This window comes from Alligator sinensis, unplaced genomic scaffold (assembly GCF_000455745.1).
Source record: "Alligator sinensis unplaced genomic scaffold, ASM45574v1 scaffold203_3, whole genome shotgun sequence".
NCBI classification, from domain to species: Eukaryota; Metazoa; Chordata; order Crocodylia; family Alligatoridae; genus Alligator; species Alligator sinensis.
The window spans coordinates 30,512-52,766 of NW_005842844.1; the positions used below are offsets into that span (position 1 = coordinate 30,512).

Here is a 22,255-nt window from a genome sequence, read left to right on the forward strand (position 1 = left end):
GCCTCAGCTGTGCTGCTGGGCTGGAGGGGACGGAGCCCCCGGGACCCCTGTGCCCACCCCGCCCCAAGTCATTGTTGCTCTCGGGGGGATGCGGGGAGGGGGTGGCAGTTCCTGCCACTGCATGCATCCTGGGAGTGCATTGGGGGCATGTGCCCGAAATCTGCATGGGGCAGGGCAGGTGCTGCTGTGGGCTGGGTCATAGGCTGCGCTGGGCTCTTCCCAACCCACTGCACCCCCTCCCTCCCCGCCTCCCTCAGGAACAGCCTGGCATGGCCCCAAGCCGCAGCCGCAGCTTGCCCTGCCACACGCAGATCTGATGGCACATTCCCCCTGTGCCTCCCGGGGCGTGGGTAGCAGCAGGAGCCGTGGCCCCCAGATGAGACGCTTGTGGCTCAGTTCCATGCCCCACCAGCTGTGTAGCTCCTGCCCCTCCCCTAACCCCAGCCCTACTCCCTCCCTCCCCCTGCTGTGCCAAAAGCCCTCAGTCGTGCTGCCTTGAAGCCCTACCGCTGCCCTGCATTTGTGGGGGCTAAGCCCCGTTAGCTCCCCCTTCTGCCGCCTTTGCTGGCAACACTCCTACTGATGCAGCCCAGCCCAATGCTGTTAGGTTTTTTTGCAACAAGGACGCATTGTTGGCTCATATCCAGCTAATTGTCCACTGTAACCCTAAGGTTCTTTTTTGCAGATCTGCTACTTAGCTGGTCGGTCCCTAGCCTGTACCGGTGCATGAGATTGTTCTGTCCGAAGTGCAGGACTTTGCACTTGTCCTTGTTGAACCTCGTGAGATTTATTTTGGTCCAATCCTTCTATTTGTCTAGGTCTCTCTGAATCCTAGCCCTACCTACCCTCCAGCATATCTGCTACTCCTCCCTCAGCTTGGTGTCATCTGCAAACTTGCTAATGGTGCACTCCATCCCATCTTCCAGGTCATTGCTAAATATATTGAACAAAACTGGCTCCAGGACCAACCCCTGGAACACTCAATACCAGTTGCCAACTAGACATCAAGCCGCTAATTACTACTACCCTCTGAGCCCTATGAGCCAGCCAGTTTTCTATCCATTTTTCTATTTCTTGTATAGTAGAATCTTAACATTCTAGATTCCCTGAAATAAGCTCTTCTACCAATCTCCAGATCCACCTTTGGAAATCTAGAGCAGGGAGCTGGGTCTCTGAAACTCAAGCCGTCTAAGCTCTTCTTCCAGGTCAGGGATGGCTTCGAATAAAGGAAAAATCAGGCTCTCCTTTCATTCCATGAATAAACTGTCTGGAAAATGTCCTCTTTCATTCTCTCTCTGTATTGACCTTGCCATGCAAAATGTGGGTGACAGCACTTTGCTGGTGTCTCGTTCAGTGCAACCGTCCCTGTTACATGTCAAGGCAATACAGGGTGAAAGCCCAGGGGAACTGAAATCCTTCCAGTTTGGAGCATTCTAGACACTTATTTAGTAGCTATTTATAAAGTGCCATAGGCACAGAAAATAAGCCCAAACCCTTGCCAGAAGAGGCTTATGGTCTAATAAGTCAAAGCCCACATTGGCATGAGTTGCTCTTGCAAGCCTGGATCAGTTGCAGGAATGGGATATGCACTGAGGTCTTCCTTTTTAATAACCACCAGATTTCAGTTTGAGAGGAACTGCTTGCTCACATCCTCCCTTGTCTGCTCTGCCGATCCAGTTCTGTGCTTGCATAAGTCAGAGGCAAAGCTGTTTGGCCACACCACAAGCAGGAACAAGTCCCAAATTTAAGTTCTTCTTAGTAATGTAGTGAGTGAATCTAGGGCTGGGGAACAGTAGGGCTGATCAGTCAGTTTCTCCTCTCTTAATGGGCTGAACAGAAGCTTCGTGAGCTTCCCTTCAGCACCTGCAACCTACAACGTGCCCTGTTCTGCTAGTACGCATCAGTCCAGGGCTATAGTCGGGAGCAGCTCACTGTGAGCCTGTGTGCTGTGGGGTAATGAAGTGGGCACACAGGGACTGGAATGAGGTACAGGTGCCTCAGCACATGGGTGTGGTGAGAAGCTCTTACCCACCATCTCCTCTTGTAGCCACGGTCATCATCACTCACGCACTCTCACTTTCCACTTGCTTTCTTCCCCTGTCCCTCTTACTGGGCTTTCTTGTGTTCTGCACCTCTGCTCTTGGGTTTCTTTGCTAGTGTCTTCACAGCCTCTCTCCATCTGTGGGCAGGTCTCTTCTCATCAGCCTGAGCTCATACCTATCCCTTTCCTGGTCAGGCTGCTCTGTGTCTGGATTTGATAACTCCATAGGTCAGTGGATCCCTGATTCTTTTCTAAGGTTGTGCTACAGCTTCCTGAATCCTCATTCCATGGCTCAGCAGAACGTGGTTTGGCTTTTCTGGTTCCTAGTGGTTGGGAGGAAGAGGTTAGGGAGCAGATGAATCAGGATAGGCAACTCCATTATATGCAGGCCAGTTGTCCCTGCTGTTCTCGTGGGGACTTGGTTTGGAAGGCCTACCACTATTTTATGTCTTGCTGTACAGGTGGCGAGAGAGGCAGAACCAGAACAGAACCTGGGTGGGAGGAGGGTTATCTTTTTAACTTCTTGGCTGTGATGTGATGGTTTCCTCAACACTTGCCCTGCAGAGCAGAGAGACCTAGCCACATTGTATAGGACACCCCCCACGCATTGCTCTCGGCCTGTTTGGCTGCCTACTTACCAGGCAGTGACACACACCTCTGGGGAACAAGGGCAGGTTACTCATGTGTGGCATCAAAGCCTTGCTTGGCAGAGATGTCAAAGCCAGCTCCCTTCAGGGGACTCAGCATGTCAGAGGCTGCTTGAATCCTGATCTGGGGTCCAGAAGGAAAATCCTGTTTTGTCATTTCACCTGGTATTGAGTCCCAGGAGAGCCCAGCAGTCCTGTTCCTTTTCTTGGCAGCCAGCGGGATTCACTGCTGGCTTTGCCTCCTGCTTGTCTTGGGTGATGCAAAAGAGGCTTGTACTGAATTGGCCCCTTCTGATAAAAAAATCCCATCATACCCAAGACTTCCCATTTCCCACCCCTCTAGCGCAGGGTTAGGCAATCCACAGCATGAGTGCCAGAGTGTGGTACTCTGGCAAAAAGGTATTTTGCTTGGCACTCGTGCCTTGGGGAAGGGACCAGGGCTGTGCTGTCACAACAAGGACTGGGCCCCTTGCAGCTCTCCTGTTGTCTGCCTCTGGCATGTCAACATCATACAAGTTGAGATTGTGGGGTCTTTTTGCACTCTGCCCAAAGATGTTGCCAACCTCTGCTCTAGAGAGAGGCACCACTCGCCTTCTAATGCCTGAGAGCTCCTGCATGTCATGTATGCAAGATCCTGAGGACATGGGAGACCAAAGCAGTCTCTTCTGTGCTGTTATGTAGGTTGAAGCGAGCACATAAAAACCCTGGGAGAAGGCAGCCCTCAGTACATTAAGACTGCATTAAAGGAGCTTTATTTTAGACTGTCATTCATACAGCTCAGCTCAGCACATACTGAGTGAGCTACAAACCTGGGGGAGGAATACATATTCTGGCAGCCCCAGGCAGATTCAGAAATGGGTGGAGAAAGAGGCCTTTTCTGTCCTGTCTCCATTCTTCCCTGAACAAAGGGCTTGTAAGGGTGCAAGACAGAAGACTTCTTGCACAGGTACAAGGCCTTTGCTTAGAGAATGTTAAGAAATGCAGAGCGCTGTGGCTGCTGCTTTCCCTGGGGAGATCATTTTGCAGTCTCAAGGCTTGTTTGTAAACCAGGCCTGGTGGGAGAGCTCCTCATAACCTAGAAATGCCTGACGTTAAAAAAAACCCAAAACAAATGATCAGGTGGATATTGCTTGTGCAGAAGTAAAAGCTGAGGGCCATTACCTGATTGGGAACATGGTCCAGTCCCATCTAAGCAAGGAAGATCACCCTGCAATTTAAAAGCAGCCCAGATGCCATGGTAGATTTATATCTGTGTCCCTGCCATGGAGCCCAGCTTTGTCCTGCTGGCAATCGCTGCAGAGTAAATAAGGTCTAAAAGATCACTTTCCTGGACATTAAGCCTTAATTTTCTCTTTGTTCATTTCATCCTATTAATCCTGTTTACACTGCTGCTCAGAGCTCCTGATATTCTCTCCAGGCTCCTCACTGCCAAAGGAGTCCAGAGCTTGAGAGCCTTTTCCATGCTACAAATGAAACGTGGTTTTAGAAACCTGCTTCTGACTCTCTGCTCTGACCTGCTTATATGACACACATTGAGGAGGTTGCATCCACACCACAGCTTTCTGTAGTGCTTAATCCAGGGGTGGGCAAAATATGGTCCACTGGCCGGATCTGGCCTGCCTGGCACTTTCATCCAGCCTACGGGTGCCCACCAATAAGCTGTACCCCACCTAGCCATTCTGCTCATGAGGGTGGGAGCGAAGCGCCCATGTATACAGCCCCCCCACAGCATACACTATTGCGCCTCGCTCCCACTCTCATGGGTGGAAGGGCCCGGCCTGGCCAGCAGCACCGTCCAGGGGGATCTGCTCGGCTTTCCCACTCGCTCCAGGCAGCAGGTAGGGAAGTGGCAGAGGCAGGGATTGGAGCTGCAGCTGGGTGGGGGCAGGGAGCCTACACCTGGGGGGTGGTGGGAGCACAGAGCTTGGCTAGGCAGGGTGTGAGTATGAGGTAGTGTGGGGACCACCCACACACTCCCCCACATAGCACACAGCCCCTGCTGCTGGCAGCAACAGCCGGCAGGGGCACTTGGGGCACTTGTGCTCTGTGCAGTCCCTGGCACCTGGTGCTGTGTGGATCTGGCCAGTGCTGCACATGGGGGAGATGAGTACAGCCTGCAAGAGGCAGAGCACCGACAGCATGGGGTATTGGGTGGCGGCACTCCATCCCCCCCCTCACCCCCCGATGGGCAATTGGCTAGTGTGTGTGTATGTGTGTATATATATATAACTTTACCTCCAACACTCCACCAAGTGGCCCTTGTGGTTCACTTGGCAGATCAAAGCACACTTTGACAGTTAAACCATTAAAAACCCATTACACAGTTTACACCGTGTATCCGTGCACCCATCTCCATCCCCGTACCACCACCCAGTGCCCTCCTCAGAAAGCCTATCCCTGAAAAAGTCTATGTCAGACCCCTCTCCACCATATGAGGTCTGCCATTTCTTTCCCGTCATCCTCTTCTGTCTTCCTGTAGTACCAATACATTTTGATTTAGTCCCATTTTAATACAATCCTCAACTGTGGGGTCTAAGTGTCTGTTTATGAGCAGGTTCCTGGCTTTCCACAGAGCATAACTGAAGCAGGATATGAACTGGTCAAAGTGAGCTGTCAGGGTCCCTGCTGCCTGGTCAGGTGCCCATGGAGAACCATTCCCCTGGTCAGGTCTCTGAAACCTGTCACTACGAGGAGGAGCTCATAGATTTTCTTCCACACCTCTCTGTCGCATAGGTAGTCCCAAAAGAGGTAGTTGATCGTTTCTGCCTGCCAGCAGCAGATCTGTCTCGGGCAGCTTGACAGACCTCTCTGCCCTGTGCTTTTTCTCCATGCCCATATGGGGAGTGCCTGGTGGGCTGCTTGCCAGTTTAGGTCTCTGTGTCCCTTCTGCAGGTCCTTGTGAAAGATTTGTTCCCACACAGCCTGACAGCTGTCACCAGGTAGTAAGTCTATGGGTGATCTGGTGTATGGTGATCTTACCACCTCCCATATCTTGCAATGGTTCACCAGGGTTCCTAGGGTGGCATTGTGTAGCTTGTATTTCTCTCATAAGCACTTCAGAATCTCTTAAAACCATGGGGAAATCATGGTCCACAGGCTCCCGTTGGTCGTTGTGTGCACCTGCCACTGTTGCAGCAGCTGGCCTGCAAAATACTTGACAAAGCTGGCTGTTTTAGATTCCACCCCTGTTGCCAGTTTGCACATCTGGCTCATGTTTTTGGCCCAGAGGAAGAAAAGATCGTCTGGCGTTCCTCTTCCTCTGGACTGTTTTACTTTGTACAGCTTGGTCTTTGTCACTTTCTCCCACGTGGAGCTCCGAAAGAAAATACACATGGCTCTTTGGATTTTGCAAATGACTTGTCCTGAGAGGAGAAAGACTAGGGTGATATGTAATAGCAGGACCACTGCCTTCATCAGTTCCACACGCGCCCCCCCATTGACAGGCAGTGTGATTGCCAGAGCTCTAGTTTTTCTCTGGCCTTGGCTTCTGTCTTTTCCCATGCCCTCTGCTCCATCAGCTCTGGGTCAGACTCCACCCTGAGGATCTTTACCCCCTCATGGGGGACAGAAACCCCCAGGATGACAGGTCCCCGAGCTTACCCAGGACTAGGCAGGTGCTTTTGCTTGTGTTGAGCTTGGTCCCTGCTGCTGCTCCATATACCTGGGTGTGTTGTAGTGCTCTTTCTGCTGACCCTTTGTAGCAGAATATGGTGTAGTGCTTAGAGTGTTGGCCCCAAGACTTCGCTGCTGTTTCTGGCTCTGCCCCTGGTCTTCTGGGTGATCTGGGCAAGTCTCTTTACTGCTCGGTGCCTCAGACTTGCCACTTCTAAGATGGGATAATGACTCAGACCTCCTTTGTAAAGTGCTTTGGGATCTGGGGATGTAAAGTGCTATGGAAGTGCTGGACGCTATTAATTATACTGCAAAACCCAGTGTGGTGAACCAGCCTCAGGCATCCTGCACAGCCTCAGGGACACAGCTACCTGCCATGATAATGAGCTGAGGATTAGCTGGGTGACATGTAGATGTAACCAGCCTTGAGCTACTCTTCCAAGCTGGGCCTAGGAGGCTTCACCTGTGGTGTCTTATCACTAGGTCATTCTCAGCCTTGGAATCCTCTTGCCTTGGCTGCTGGAATGGAGACCTGAACCTTAGTGACTTTTTTACAATCGAGACTGAGCTGGCAGCATTTGGCTTTGGAGTAATTGTTGGTTTTTATTATAGCTTTGAATTGCATTAATTATTTACCGTGGAGAGTCTGTGACTTATTGCAAGAGGCTCCAGCTGAGCTGGCATGGTTGCAGGGAGAGCTGCAGCACAGAGTGGCTGCTCTGCTGAAAGCAAGAGACTGGCTGCTTTCTTAAGAGTGGCCTGGGGCTACGCTCTCGCTCTCCAGTGACCTTGCTGCAGGACGCAGGAGCTCAAGTGCTGTGGCAGTGGGCCTGTTATTAGAAGCTAGGGAGGCAAGGCTGATCTCACAGTGCGGGTTGGGGTCCCATTGTGCTGGGCATCACAGAAACGCCCAGCAGACAAATAAGAGGGTTGTGAAAGCTCCTCTTCCCTCCACTCCCAAGCTGACTGCCTCCCTGGCCATGCCCGGCCATTCCTCCAGGGCACAGCTTTGTGAGGCTTTGTTTGAGCTGATAATCAGCATGGGCTGCAGGGACCCTGAGGCCTTTTCTCCTGCTCCATGTCTAGTCACCCAAGCAAATTTCCACGCCCCCCCCAGCCACTTGCTTAAGGATCTACTACAGGAACCAGTCTCCTTCCTGCAGCTTCCCCCTCTGCCCTTTAGAGGGAGACACCTGATCACCTCCCAGCTAATGGACCAGGGCTGGTCAGCCTGTGGAAGGGCAGACCCTTCTGTTATGGTCACTGATTTGAATCCAGCCTTGGCTGGTCATATTCTGAAGTCATTGCTGTCTCCTCTGGCTCTTGCAGGATTGGTTTGGCAGTTTTGGTTTGATGCCTGATCAGGAGAGTGGTTTTTTCCTTTTAGCTTTAGTGAGCACTGAAGCAGCCCAGCACCTTCCAGGGTCAGGCTTTTTGGCTCTAAAAGACAAACACCCACATTGCAGAACCTCCATTCATACCCTTCCCTGCTCGCATCAGCAGAGAGATCAAGGTGCGAGCAGGTCTAAGAGGCAGAAAGTGCCTTCCCTCCAAAGCGCAACGAGGCCTCAGAGAGGGCAGGCACCACTCTGCCCTTACTGGGTGCCTGTTATTCACAAAGGACTTCCTTGTTTCAGATCAGGCATTTTTACCAATGCTGGATGCTCCGTCACTAAACAACTCCAGGCTCCTTGAAAACCGCACATGGCTGTATATTGTTGGGAGCACTGTGTGGGGTCTTAGCCACAGACTCCCAGACACTGGCATTTAAGATAATTGTGTACAATCCTTTGCAAAAGAATACAGAGAAGGCATCTTCCATGAGGGGTAAACAGTTTCTTGGAGGGAGGGAAAAGAAGGAACTATGTTTCCTAAGCAGAGTTGTTTCCCTTTTCCCCAGTGTGAGCCTGCGCTATTATGGTAGTTAGTGCTGAGCTGAGGCACGCAAGCTGTTGTGTTGTTGTAGGGTTGGTCATAAGCACCTATGCTGCTCTGCTGTCGTAAGCAATCTCAAGGGGGGGCTAACCTGACATGGCCCTTGGTTATTGTAGGGTTGGTTCAATGCTGAGCTGTATATAGTGGCTTGTTCTGGAGGTTCTCATGTAGCAGTGCTTGCTTGTTTTGAGGAAAAGTCACTGAAATCTTTGTCTTAGAAATACAGTCTGCCTCTGGGCTTTGAAAATGGGTGTAAGAAAAAAGAGGGAAATGATTTGTGCTGTCTCTTAGCCCTGCTTTGACAGTGTTGCTTTAAAAAAGAAACAGCCACCTGTGCCATCTTACTTCATTAAAGAGAAATGAAACACCAGTGCCTCAGACAGAACTGAGCTGCAGCAAAACGGTTCCACAAGGTAACGTGGCCTTTTGCAGGAACACTTTGGGGAATAATGCTCCCCCTGACGCACGTTTTCTCTCCACTGTAGACAGTCTCTTCAAATAAGTGTTTATCTTGCACTGTATAGATTTCCTAGAGAGATGGCTGCAGAATGCAGATCTGGATCTCAATGTCCCTGAAGCTTAAGGAGTTTAGATCCAGAGCTCTGGTTTGGAAATGAGCAGACATGTGCTTTCTGTCTCAAATGGTTTCCTTTTTTTTAAGGGCTCTCTCTGGTTGCTTTCTATAAATACTTCAGGGAGTGAGAATAGCTATTTAAGCTAACGGACAATGCTGGCAACATGAACAGAAGGGTGTAAACTGGCTAGGAATGAATGTAGTCTGGAAACTAGAAGAAGTTTTGTAATCATGGGAGGAGAGAGATTCTGGGATAGCCTCCCACTAGGAGTGGCATGGGCAAACAATCTGACTTGAGCTGGAGGAGCTTCATGAGCTTGTGGACACAAAGTGGTTGTGATGGCAAGGGACAACTCTGTGACCCAGGCTGCCCTTTCCAGTATTGTGTTCCTATGAAGGAAAATAATGTCAGGAAAGAGGAAAACTGAAGTCTCTGTGAGAGAACCTGTGGTGCGAGAATCAACTCTTGAGAACAGTACGGTTGCTGCCTCTGCAAATGAGCTGAGTTCTCCCTCTTGGGCCTTACTCTGTTACATTTCAAAGAAGACACTACAATTTCTAACTAGCACGTCCCATGGAGCATGGATGCTGGTTGGAGTTTCTGAGGCCACCTACTTATGGTTGGTTTGGAAATAACAGCAAGAGCAGCAATTCTCCTGGCCTAACAGCAGTACTCCTTAATTCAGTCAAGATCAGGCAGCTTGAGTGGGAAATGATTTCAAGCAAAAGTTCCTGTGCCTCTCAGTTGAGTTAGGGTGAATTATTTCATGTTGATCATTTACATGCTCAGATGAACCACTGTGACCACTGCACAAAAACAATGTTGCAGTTAATTACCATGTAGAAGATTTCTGTTGTGTGGAGGAGGTTATGCCTTGAGTCCCACTAACCAAAACTGGATAAGCTGGCAGTGGTTTGGAGATCTGGGGCTTCCTCCAGGAGCCTGTTAGTATTGTCTTATGCTCCAGAATCTGAGTGCCTGTAGGCATGCAGGGATGCTGCTTGATGCACTGTAATTAGAGTGCATCAGATCAGCCTCCGCGCCCCATGTATTCAGCATCCCTGCACTTCAAAATGGTAGTGAAGGTGCTTTAACTAAAGCACCCCTGCTGCCATTTTGAAGCGTTGGATGCTAAACATACAAGACACTGGGCGCTTTAATTAGAGCTCTAAGTAAAGTACCACCACCCCTAGAGCATGTGTAAAGATGCCCTAAGTTTCCATTTATAAAAAAAAAGTGGGGGGAGAAAGGGTCTCAATTGCCACCTCTGTTTGCAAAAAATCTTCCCCAAAATGAACAGAATGCACATGCTGCAGTAATGCTTCAGGCTTGCTGCAGTGATCTTTCCCATTAGTATCAGTGGTCTGTTAACGCTGAACCCTAAAGATGGTGTAACCATTGTTAAATGTCTATCTGCTAATCCAATCATACTGTTGATGAGGAGCTCTGCTCTTAGCAGAGTCTATTTAGCAGTGTTTCAACCAGGTGGCACCTAGCATGTAGGTGGAATTGGGAGAGAACCATTACATCTAGTTCCAGTTCTTTTCCCTCCTCAGCATAGGTTGCACCTTAAGGATGGTACTGAGAAGCGAGACAAAGAGCAGGAAGAGGAGAGGGAGTGAAGGAAGAGGGAGAAGGGTGAGATTAGGACATGTAAAAAACCAGAGGATGAGGTTGCATCTCTGATGGTAAGAGGCCAGGCAGATGGGCTGGCAGTCTAAAGGGCCTGCAGGGCAGGAGATAGTGAGGGATGGATCCACCTGGTGGAGAGCTGCAGGCTTGTGCTCAAGCACACTGTTTTTGCTCCTACTGCTTGAACATGTGAAGCAGGCCATCCCATCTGCTTCTCAGGAGGGACTTGCAGTCTCAGAGAGAGTAATTATTGCTGTGCTGCTGTCACATCTGACAAGGAAAATCATGGCTCAGGAACTAGTGTCCCTATGGTGACTGCTGGAGCCCCACCCTGGCTGCGCTGGCCTTCTCCTGGCACCCACATCCCCGCCCTGGTATTGAGGCATTGTTCTAGCTTGGATTCTTGCCTGTTGGTAAGAACTCCTTCCTGCTGCTTTTCCCAGACTCTTGGCACCAGGATCTTCACCCTTGCAGTGATAGGCTTCTTCTGACCCTTGCGGAAGCATTTTTGTCACCAGGAAATCCAACCAGATGCTGGTCGCCTTAGTGCTGAGATTGCCATCCACCCCCGGCTAGGAATATAGTATCAGTACCCATTTTGGCCCCCCAGGGCTAGCAACACAATACTGGCACACTGCAATTACTTCATCCTGGCTCTTGTAATGCGTAGGTGCTACTCTGTGCAGGGAATGCCCGTCAGACTCTGCTTGCTCAGATCCCAAAGAGATAATTGCTGGGTGTGTCTGTGGAGCATGCATGGTTGTTAGTGGGAAGCCTCAGGGTCTCTGTCTTCCCTTCCCGAAAATGAAGCTTAGAAGAAACCCCACAGGGCCAAATTATGGCCATTTTTACAGATGCAGGCAGCCCCAGGAGTGTGAGTAAGCTGACTGCAATGTGGCTTCATGTATGCAAGTAACCCAGAGCTAACTAACACACTGGCCCTATACTCCTCCCTGACACCAGTAACTGAGTTCCAGTAACTGGGTGGAAGTACTAGTTACTAATCCCTCTTGGTGGACATCCACGTGGTGCTACCAGTAATTCTACTGTGGCATTGGTCCAGGTGTTGGCAATGCCATCCTGTCTCTGGCTAGCTGATTCTGGCACTGTTGTCTTTCTCTCTCCAGGGGTGCATATCTGATCATGCTGCCAGCCAATCTTAGCTTGGTCTACTAATGACATGCTTGAGCCCATACCTCTGTCTTTTTCTTTTACTATTACCTGACGCTAGACAATCCATTGTAGCATCAACAGTTGGCAGGAATCTGGAACCCTAGACCTGAGCAGTTGGGGCCTGAAAGATCTCATGGCATTTCTCCTAAGTGCTGGGGTGTTAGCTCCAGAGTCTTGGTCATATTCCAAACAATGTAATTCCAGTGTTATCTTTGGTTTTGCAGGCAGTTGTTCTCTTCTCTCCGTCTTGGAGTGTTGTGTATAATCCATGGGTCTATCTGTGGTGCACAATCAATGTAGTTAATCATATCTCACCTGTCTCCTGATGTGGTTGAAATATTGTTCTGCCTTGATATAGGTTGGGGGAGTGGGAAGCATTTAATACCATCTCTGACCCCAGCTCTTTTGGCTTCAGCATGGTTTAGAGGCACTAGTTACATTATGTGTAGGTTTCCCTTTGTCAAACATCTTTTGTTTTGAGAGCTGTTGGCCTGGATTTTAAGTGCAAAATTACCCATATTCTACGTGCTTCTAGTTGAAAACCACATGACTCCAAAACGAAGCTTTGTACCACAGGTTCCTTCCTACGGGAAGGAATCCTGCATCATTTTAAGTTTCCTACCTTCAAAATATCAGGCCTGTTGTTTCTGGGTCTTCCTCCTGTATTGCTTTCTGCATTGGACCTGTGACAGGTGTCCTTGGTATGGGAGGTCCTTCTTGCACTACAAGGGGAAACAGTATTTGATGGGACAAGGCCCCATCTATTGGCTGACATGCCCTATTCTTTGTGTCTTCTGACAGATCTTGTGTTCCTGCCCAGAAGTGACTGCATTTCAGTTTGTACTGTACTGCTTGCCAAGGTGTATTTCAATAAACATAGCCCTGGAAGTACGTCCTCAAGAGGCGAAAGGAGTGTGCTGCTTGAAGGCTTGATGCCGTAGCTATGCCTGACCTGGTGACAGGTGGCTAAATAGAATCACCATATCTCTCCTGTCTCCCAGGGCTGGGGTAGATTAATTGGTTTTGGGTATAGCTTGTGTGTTGATTGTCATAGTGTGTCAGAGTGCTTGGGGACCCCGGGCAATGAAGGCAACTGTAAATCTGAGATGCTCTTTATTAGCTAAAAAGCCCGACATACAACTGGAACCGTATGGCTGGGCTCTGGTACCGTAGTACCTGAACCATCCTCAGGGGCAACGTCCTCCAGGCTCTGCAGCTGCCGCAGCTACATCACTTCTCTGGAGTCTCTTTCTTACATTCCCATCTTCCTTCCTTGATCTTCAGTTGCTTTCTGGCAGACAAAGTTGTTCCCTGCACATCGAAGGACTGAGGGGTTAACAACTGGACTGTTCCATTTCTCTCCTTCCCTATGATCCACCTTGTTTTTTCCCAAATGGTTCAGTCAGAAAGGGAGGAGGGGTAGGAAAGCGAGAAAGGGAGAAAGAGAAAGATGTCACTATCTCTAATCTCTCCCTATCTGTCACTTTTATTTTACAGCCAGCGCCAGGAAGGGAGCCAGGGAGGAGGTGAGCATGAGGGCTGCTAGAACAATGCGGAGGCGCTGGAGGAGGTGAGGTGAGAGGACCTGGATGCCTGGGAGTGCCTAAAAACAGGTGAACACCAGAGGAAGGAGGAGTGTGGGGAGAAGGAGGAAGCTGGACGGCGAGCAAGTGAGAGAGCCGGGCAAAGCCGTCAGCTCTGGGGAGCGGCTCCTGGCTGCGGCAGGCTACACTATGGCTACAAATTTTAATGACATCGTCAAGCAGGGCTACGTGAAAATGAAGAGCAGGAAACTGGGGGTAAGTGGGGGAGAGAGTCTGGGGGGATTGTGAAGCACAATTCTTTATGATTAGATTTAAAGATTCAGAGCCTCCCCAGCTCGGCAGCTGCAGCAGCCAAAAAGACCCCCCCTCCCCCTTTTGTGTGTTGTGAGCATCCTCATTAGAGATTCTGTCTCTGGCTTATTCTCTAGCATCCTTACCAAAGATCGATCCATCCTGATGGCTCTGAGCATCCACAAGCAAGATTCCTGGGCTCTGGGCTGTGTCCGCACAGGTCTGGCACCAGCTGTGCTGGCCATTCTGCTGTGGTTTCCAGTATAGTTGCGTCTGTGGCAGTTCCAATGGAAATCTGTGGCTTTGGAAGATTGTGGGTTATTCTGTTGTGCGCCCTCCCCCCCCAGTAAGAATTTTCCCATCAAGCTAAAACTCAGGGGAATTTGTCTTGGCTTGGGAGACAAGTTGCCTGCCTCTAAATTACCATCTGGACAAATTTTATTTTTTTTAAAAAGCCAAATAAAGGTAGGGTCAAAGAGCAGGATGCTGGTTTTGGATGCTGATTTTATATTTGTTGATTTCTGTGCAATTGCACAAAAAATTGTGGCTATGGTTGGTGCTTTGGCTGTCCAGGTGGGGCGCCCTGTGGCACTGTCTGGGCACTGGGAAAATGAGAGCCATGGCTTAGGCCTGGCAGCCCTGTACTTGGGCACAACCTAAACCCACAGTGAGACCCCCTTCAGCTTGGGTGCACCTGGGTCCCTTCCATGCCCCTGATCTGGGATTTCCAGATAAAACTGGCATTGGCTGAAGAATAGTTAAATCTCTTTGGTCTGTTCCAAGATGCCTATCACCTGGCACTTCAGGAGGAGTTGGGGGATCAAGTGAGGGGTGTGCATGGTGCTTCACTTTCCTGTGTGGGAGTGGGGAGAATCAGGTTACCATTGGGGACCTGATCCTGCAAGTGCTGAGCATTCTCTGCTCCTATTGACTTCTGTGGCACTTAAGGGTACGCAGTGCTGTGAAGGATTGTGCCCTCAGTGAAAGGAACAGAGCTGCTTCATCAGGCTCCTTGGGACCCCTGTTATCCCAGGAACCTGATTCCCCTCTCCGTGCATCTGTTCTAGTGGACTGCTCAGTTTGGGGGTGGAGGCTGATGCTCTGTCGGATGTGTGTGTGTCGGGGGGAGGGGGGAAGCAACTCTCGTTGTCAGCCTGATGTCTCACTCCACCCCTTGTCTCCCAGCCAGAGGCTTGTTTTATTTTTTTTCACCTGCCACTGTCACACGATCTGCAGGTGACAGCATGTGACTCCTCGGATCCCATGCAGTTTGACTTGACCCATATTTTAGGTAGGCTTGTTGGAGAGTGGTGTGCTTAGCATTTCAATAGAAGAAACTCTCTCCTGGGCTCCTGTCTTAAAGGAGTCAACCAAACAGGAGCTGGAACAAAAGAAGCATGTGGCTTTGAGCTGACATGGTCCCAGGGCTAGGTGGTGCTTTGGGTTGGCCCTGAAGCCTCTCACCTCTGTGAAGAGGTGATCAGATCCTGTTTGTGACAGGTAAAATGGAGATCCCTTGTTTGTGTGTGAAATAATCTGCCTCATGAGTTACCTGGCCTGGTAAGCATGGCTGGTACCTGGAATCAGGGCAGGAATATCAAGGGGCGTAGCAGGGTAGAAGCGAGATGCCAGCAAGGCTGTGCATAGACCCCGGTCTGGAATAGCCTCAGCTCAGCTCTGAGGGGTTACATTGGGAGACAGGTTCTCTGTGCGAGGGCAGAGTGTGCATAATGCCTGGACTTCAGGAAGTTCTCTGTCCCCTGTAAATTCACATCACATGACATGACCCCAACCAATTTGTATGTAGTGGTACTAAGAGAAAGCTGGTATCTGGGCACATTCTCCATCCAAGGCTTCAGCTTCCTGAGCCCCACATGTTGGGGAGCACTGGCAAATATCTAGATGCTCACTGGAGCATTTTAATGATAGCAACACCTGCACTCAGCAGTTTTGTGCTTCTCAAATCCCCTCTGTGCTTCAGTGCCAGGCTGCAGGGTCCCAGACACCCTCCCTCCCTGGGAACTGCACTCGGGTCTGGTTTTGCTAGTACTGGTAGTGCCTTTGGGCACCAGGGCACACACAGAACAGGAGCAGGTTTCCCAGCCCCGTCTTATGACGTGAGAGGAGTTGAACTTGGCATCTCTACTGCCAACAAGCAGGGGGTCTTCCATGGGTCAGCACTTGGAAGCCGATTCTTTGAGGCCGCTGTCTTGCTGAGGGCATGGGGCTGAGTGGAGCCTGTGATCAAAAAGCGAAAGGCCCTGTTGCATGTCCTCAGTCCCCTGAGCAAGCCAGCCAAGCTCCTGCCATGCCCTACTCATCACTGTCAGCTGTGATCACTTCCTCTTGCTGTCTGGAGTCAGCGAATGGCTGTGGGCCTCTGCCAAGCCTCCATTCCCTGGGAGCCTGCATGCCAGGAAACTAGCACAAAGAGCCTGTGTCTGCCTGGGAGGAAGCCTTAATGGCAGAACCAAGACTTAAAACAATCTGCTTGCTTCAGCGGACCCATCTCCATCTGAGACACCCTCAGTGGCCAGAAGTTGAACAGGTGGAGGCTCTGCCCCTTGTACTTCATGGGCACAAATGAACTGGGCCTCCCAAACCTTCAGCTGAGATGGGTCTTGTCACCCCTGTCGTACAGCTGGGGAAGGGGAAAACCTAGCATAGCTGCTCCACATGCTCATTTGGATTTCTTGAAGAGCCAGTGGACACCTTTGAAGATTTCCCAGCATGTTACTTGTTTAATTATTCACAGGAGGCTTGTAGGCAAGGTCCTGGACACTGCCAAAGATTCCTTCACTGGAGCAGCTTCAGGAGAGCAAGCAAACAGCTGGCTACTGGGCCAGTGCTGTTGTGAGCACTGACACCTCCAGAGGACTTGAAGTGGCTCTGGTCCGGCTCGGGCAGTAGCACTGGGCATTCAGAGAGGGGAGCCTATCCTGCCGTCTCCAAGGCCTGGTGCAGCAGCAGGGGTCCTTGGGAGGCCTTGTGCTTGCTTGTTAAGGGCACAGCCTTGCACTGTCCTTTGGTTCTCCCAGCAGACATCTGTATCCCCTTTACACTGCAAGCTTCTTGAGGCATTTCCTTTTGGATCTCCCTAGTAAGCAGCATGTTGCTGGCACTTTGTATGCAAGGACCTCTCAGGCTATTGGGGCGACTGGCACAGGCTGGTGCTGGGTGGGGCTCAGGAGACCAACTTGAGGAGGGCATGTACTGTGGGGAAGGGCAGTGCTAGAGCCTGGTCCTACTTGCTTTGAAGCATCAGAGCCTTCATTTCCTGTGCGTTGCACCTTAGGCTATGGGATTTGCAGGTGGCTGAGGCACAGTGCACGCACACTGCGCTCTCACTCATGGAGACAGGATTCCAATTCATTTCTGGCTTATTTCCCCCAGTGAGAAGGTTGAGGGGAGCCGGCTGCCCTTTGTGGATGGCAAGACAGTGTGTCTGACAGCTGGGGTGGGACCTGGGAACATGGCTTTTGGCTTAAAGCCATGTTCCCAGGGGCTGGGACCTGGGGGATCTCCGTTCAGCTCCCTGCTCTGCTACAAAGCAAATCACTTTGGGAACAGACACACAACTTAAAATGGGCACGTCTGTGTGTGCGAGGCATGCACACACTGCAGGGATGGGGCTCTGTGTCTCTCCTGTGAGGCACATCCACACTCCCTCTCACAGAATCTCTGGTGCTGCTGTTTCCTCTGTAACCCACAGGGGCCAGTTTCTCTTCCAGTTCCCCTAGATGCTTAGCAGTGCAAATGTCCCTGTCTAGGGCGTGTGAGTGGGACCTCTTTCCCCCTTCCCTTCCTCAGTCCCTGACCCTACAGGCTCTCCTGTTGAGGTTGACTTTGCTAGGAGCTGCCGTACTGCAGGATGGGGCCCAGCCAGAGCACCTAGGGGTCGCTGGAGGTTCAGGCTTCCTCAGCCAGCCCTCCTTGTGCGTTGTCTCCTGGAGCTTCAATGCAGGGTTGATTTTCCCAGACACTTTGTTGAAGCTGTTTTCTTTACAGCTGCTCCTTTGAAAGCACTGGGAACTCACTGGAGGCAGACCTGGGTTCAGGGCTTACAGGAAGTGTTACATGTCAAGCCACCTCTGCGTTCCCAGGGGACTCATTAGGTGTGTGTGGGGATGCAGCTTGTTGGCTCCCTGTGTCCGGGCATCCCAGAACCGCTGTCCTTTCACATAGCCTCTCAGCCTCCAGATCCAATATTTGCTCAGCGCTTAATCCTGTCCACTGGGCAGCCAGGCTAATTACATGAAACCCCAACTGTGAGGTGCTGGAGCTGGTGGGGCACTGCAGGAACGAAGCGCTCATGCTGGGCGGGGGGGGAGGGGATGCGTGGGCTGCGGTTGCCTGGGCACTGCAGCTAAGAAGCTTGCCCTGCTGGGTTTCTGGCTGACACTGAGGGCACTGCTGAGAAGGAACTTGTCCTTCTGGCACTACAGCTGGTGCTACCTCAGAAAGAAGGGGTGGGCTGGAGATGCAGCCCCTTCTCTCAGGAGATGGGTGGGAAACAAAGGGAAGGGATGGACAGACAGACACTTCTGCTCAGCTGGCACCCATGGCATCAAAGCAGGCAAGAGCCAGTTCTTCATTTCCCTTCTTCCAGCAGCTGGGGAGTAGAGAGCATGCTGGGTAATTTCATGCTAATTATGGAAGAACAAAGAATGGAGGGAGGAGGAGGTAGGAGACAGGGAAGGTGAAAAGCCAGAAGAGAAGTGGAGCCAGGAGACAGCAGGCAGAGAGGGGGGAGGTGGAAATGGGAGAGGTGACAGCTCTTTCACTCTCCCCCACAGACAGCCTAGAAATAGGGAGTGGGGCCAGAGGCAGAGGCTGGGGGCAGGGGAGGTGCTGGAGCCATGGAGGAGAATGTGCCCAGGCAAGGAGGCAGGTGTTTGCGAGTGCCCAGGGGACTGGGCAGGAGGCGCATGTAGCTGCTGCTCCCTTGGCTCCTAATTAAGCAGGGTGGCTCCGCAATTACCGCTGGCAGCGTGACAGGTGGGGGAGGGACCCAGCACTCCAGGAGAGTGCCGACTGCAATGGTAAATCTCAGCCATCTCCCCCGACTCCCAAGCCTGGCTTGGCACACAGGGAGCCTGCCCCGTGACTGTGCTGTGTCCAGGGCAAGAGCCCTGCATTCACAGGGTATCTTGCTGCGACATCCACTTCCTGGGACAAGCTGAGCCCCTCTCTGCCCTCAGCTCTTCCCATGCCTGTTGGCTGCCCCTGGACTACCTGTTTTTTTCACTGAGGCAAGGCCAGCTACTCCCTAGCACCTTCTGTGTGCAAATCACCAAACGCTCTGGCAGTGTAAGAGTTAATTCTTGTCACCCCGGAGCAGGGGGCATGACCCCGTTCTAGGGAGGGGAAACAGGTGCAGCATGGGGGGAGTCATTTCCCTGTGTGTCAGATCAGAGGCTGAAAGATGGACTGAGATCACCAATCTCCTGGTAAGAGTTTAGGCCGGGAAGTGAATGAGGCCCTCTCTGAATCTGGGATACCCCCGAGATGTGCAGTGTCCAACTGTGGCAATGAGAGAAAAAGTGACTACATCCAGGCATAATGGGACAGAAAAGGAGATCCTGCTGTGGCTGGTTGTAGGCTGCTGCGGGCAGCACTGGCTCCCATGGGAAGTAAGCAAGGGCATGGTACCATGGGGGAGACACCAGTGGCTTGAAGGAACTCTCTTTCTCAGCAGAGCCAATAGGCACCCTGTGGGCTCCATCCCTGACTGTGTTGCTCACACTCTTGTGTGGCCAGAGGCAAGGTACTGCCCTTCTCAATGGCTTGAGCCAGATACATGCTGCAGGGTCCCGCTTGACAGAGCCATGTCAGTCAGAGATGAGACACTCCCTTCCCTGCCTCTTGTAGCAGCAGCTGGAGTGGCAGAACTCAGTGTTTACTGGGATAGTAAATGCTTACACCACAGCATGGTGAAAACGGATCTTAGAAGCATCCACAGGAGCTCTGAGACTGAGCATTCCTTGGCAGGGCCTATTTAGCAGTGTCCAGAGCAGCAATTCACAACCAGGGTGCCTTGACAACTTTTATTGCAGGGTGCTATGCGTTGTGAGGTATGTTGACGTGATTCACAAGGTAAACCCAGAGATTTCAAATAGTAATACACAGTGTAAAACATCCTATCCTGCTGTGGTCTTCCTGATTTCTTTGCAGCAGAAAAATTACTGTGTTATTTTTCTGTAGTCAAAAAAGACTGGGTATTTTCTGAGGGGTGCCTTGAGTCTAATGTGGGGCACCTTGAATCAAAAATGGTTGAGAAGCATTGGTCTAGAGAGCAGAAAGATGTCCCCAGCCCACACAGTGTGTGTAAGCTTTTTTGGTTTGCTTTACTTTACTCTTGCCCCTCTCTTCTTTAGCAGCTAGTCCAAGGCAGCTGGGCACTGACAGCTTTGAGGCCTTTAGACAATCTTGGGCTCAGTGGGCCTGATTTCCACCCCTTCCCCATTCCCTTGCTTTGCACAGTGAATAACTGCACAGGAGACAGATTAATGGAAAACTGGACTTTTTTCCTTCTCCCCTCCCTTTCCTCAGCTACCCTGTATGGTTCCCCTGAGCCACTGACCAGCTGCCAGGCCAGCTACTCAGTATAGCTCTAGTCAAGTCTGATTTAGAAACTGGTTGATGCAAGTGGAGCCTGGCATATTCTGGGTGGCAGATGTAGTGATTTTTGCTTCATGAGGGCCTGACTCTAAGTTCACACTGGTGCATAGGTCAAGATGAACCCTGCTGGGGTGAGAGTGGTAGTGCTCTGCATGTCTGTTGCTCATGGCTTGTAGCCATAAGGTGTCTTAGCTTTCAAGGTAGCAGGTGCACAAGTGGGTTCAGATGTTGTTTTCCACAATGCCCCTGGGTTGTTGTCCTTGGCACTGGGCTGGCTGGTTCCTCTGTTCTTCTGTCCCTTTGCTGGCTTCTCTCTCCCAGACCAATTACTTTGCACACACTGAGCTGCATTTACCATCTGCTGGCTCAGGAGCCTACTCAATCCCAGCCCTTTTTAGTCTGGTGCTATTGATTGTCCCTCATTATTTGCTTGGCCTCCGTTTTTGTGTCCTCAGAGAGAGTGTTGGCATATGATCTGCATTCAGGTCTGTCTCTTTTTGTTTCCCTCCCCCGGCAGAGTTCATCCCAAGAGCATTGTCCCCTACCCTGAACAGGAACACAGGAACCTCTCTCTGAGCTCTGAACTCTCCCGTGACCAGGCAGACCTGCTTCCAAGCAGCTGCCCCAGGGAATGAGTTTCTGCTGAGACAAGCTGCTGATGCAGGAAGCTTGGGGGTGTTTGCACTTTTGAGGGTGACAGGCAAGGCTGGGAACAATGATGTCTGTGACACCTGGATTGCTCTGTGGAGTTGGTGGCAGGTCTCCCCCAACCTGTCTGCTGCTCAGGTCAGGTGCTTCGGTGTCAGATACCACAGGCTTGTATGTGTGCTGCTGGCATGGGCCACCTTAGCCTGGCCCAAGCCTGGGACTATGCATTTAACTCTGTGAGTGCTGGACTGTTGTGGCAACCTCCTGCAGTGTGTTATCAAACTGGTACTGCTTCCTCTTGAGAGCTGGATGGGTGAGGGATGTGGCATCAGGGGTGAACAGGAATGTGAGCTGAGGCATGCTGTATTGTATGGCAAGTTCATTGGCAGATGTCACTGGTAGCCACCATGGCAGACTGCCCTGGGTCCCGTGAGGTGAAGCTGCTGATATGGTAAACAGACTGGTAAGCGTGTCTGCCACTGCCCTCTCCTGGATTGAATCAGAATTGCTTTCTCTTGGCATGACTGTCGGGGCTCCCTGTGCTTGTGGAGCAGGAGATGCTGAGTCCTCCTGACCTGTCTTTGCACTGCAGTATGTCTTGGAGTGACAGGGGCAGTTGTGTTTTGTACAGCAGTTCTCCATGCTGACCCCACATAGTCATCATGGTACACCTGCTCCCTGCCAAGTATCAAACCACAGCCTGCCCCACAACCATCTGAGCCCTGGCCCTGATTGACAGGTGCTGTCAACCCTCTTGGTAGCTCCTGAACCCAGCAGGCAGCACCATTCTGATATCCTGCCTAGCTCCTGCCCAGTCTCCTCTCCAAAGAGATGCCATGCATTACCCTTTTGTTGTGGCCAGGCTGGCATTCTTGCTACCTGATCCAGAATTTTGTTGAAGCGATGGGAAGATAGATCAGGCCCTAGATCCGAGCTTCAGGAACAGTGGAGTGTCCAGCAGGTAACGTGATCCCAGCAAGCTGAGCTAAAAGACCTTGGCAAGAAAAATAGCCTGTTACTTGTAGATGCTAGATGCTAGAGCATGATTAGGTACCAAGTCTCTGGGCTTCTGGTTCCTGCATCAGCTGCCTCCAGCTCTTCCCAGCACAGCTCCATGGGAATACAGCTGGCACCACAGCCAGCCTTGGCTTTACCATCCAAACTACTCTGATTTCCCTTTTCTCTCGTATGCAGTTCTTATGATTTTAGAGAATAAAGACGTTTCAGTATTCCCTGAAATGAGGAAAAAGCAGAGGAGGAAGAGGGAAATCACATTTAGGTCTCTTGTGGTACATGAACAGCAGAACAAAACAAATAAAAGTGAGAGTATAAAACGCCACACAGTCAGAGTGGGATTCATCCTCTTAGAACTGGCCTGACCTGGTTTTGGCTGCTATGGGAAATAGTGGGACTTGTGGTTTAATGATGAGACTGGGTCCTCCTGTCTGGGGGGCTCAATGCACTTTGTAAACAAGGATGTGTCTCCCCCCAGCTTAGAGACAAGGGGACAAAGAGCCCACATTTTTGAAGGCATCA

At 51.0% G+C, this 22,255-nt stretch overlaps 1 protein-coding gene across 5 annotated transcripts in view; it reads left to right on the forward strand.

Moving 5' to 3' along the window:
• The window catches only part of DOK4 (docking protein 4), a 66,457-nt gene that overhangs the window by 28,847 nt on the left and 15,355 nt on the right, over window positions 1–22,255 (forward strand). For all 5 annotated transcript variants that reach the window (XM_025191636.1, XM_025191639.1, XM_025191641.1 and 2 more), the window contains one exon: window positions 13,113–13,414. In XM_025191636.1, coding sequence (XP_025047421.1) covers window positions 13,349–13,414 — 66 coding nt within the window. In that variant the 5' untranslated portion in view covers window positions 13,113–13,348. The remainder of the gene's footprint in view (window positions 1–13,112; window positions 13,415–22,255) is intronic.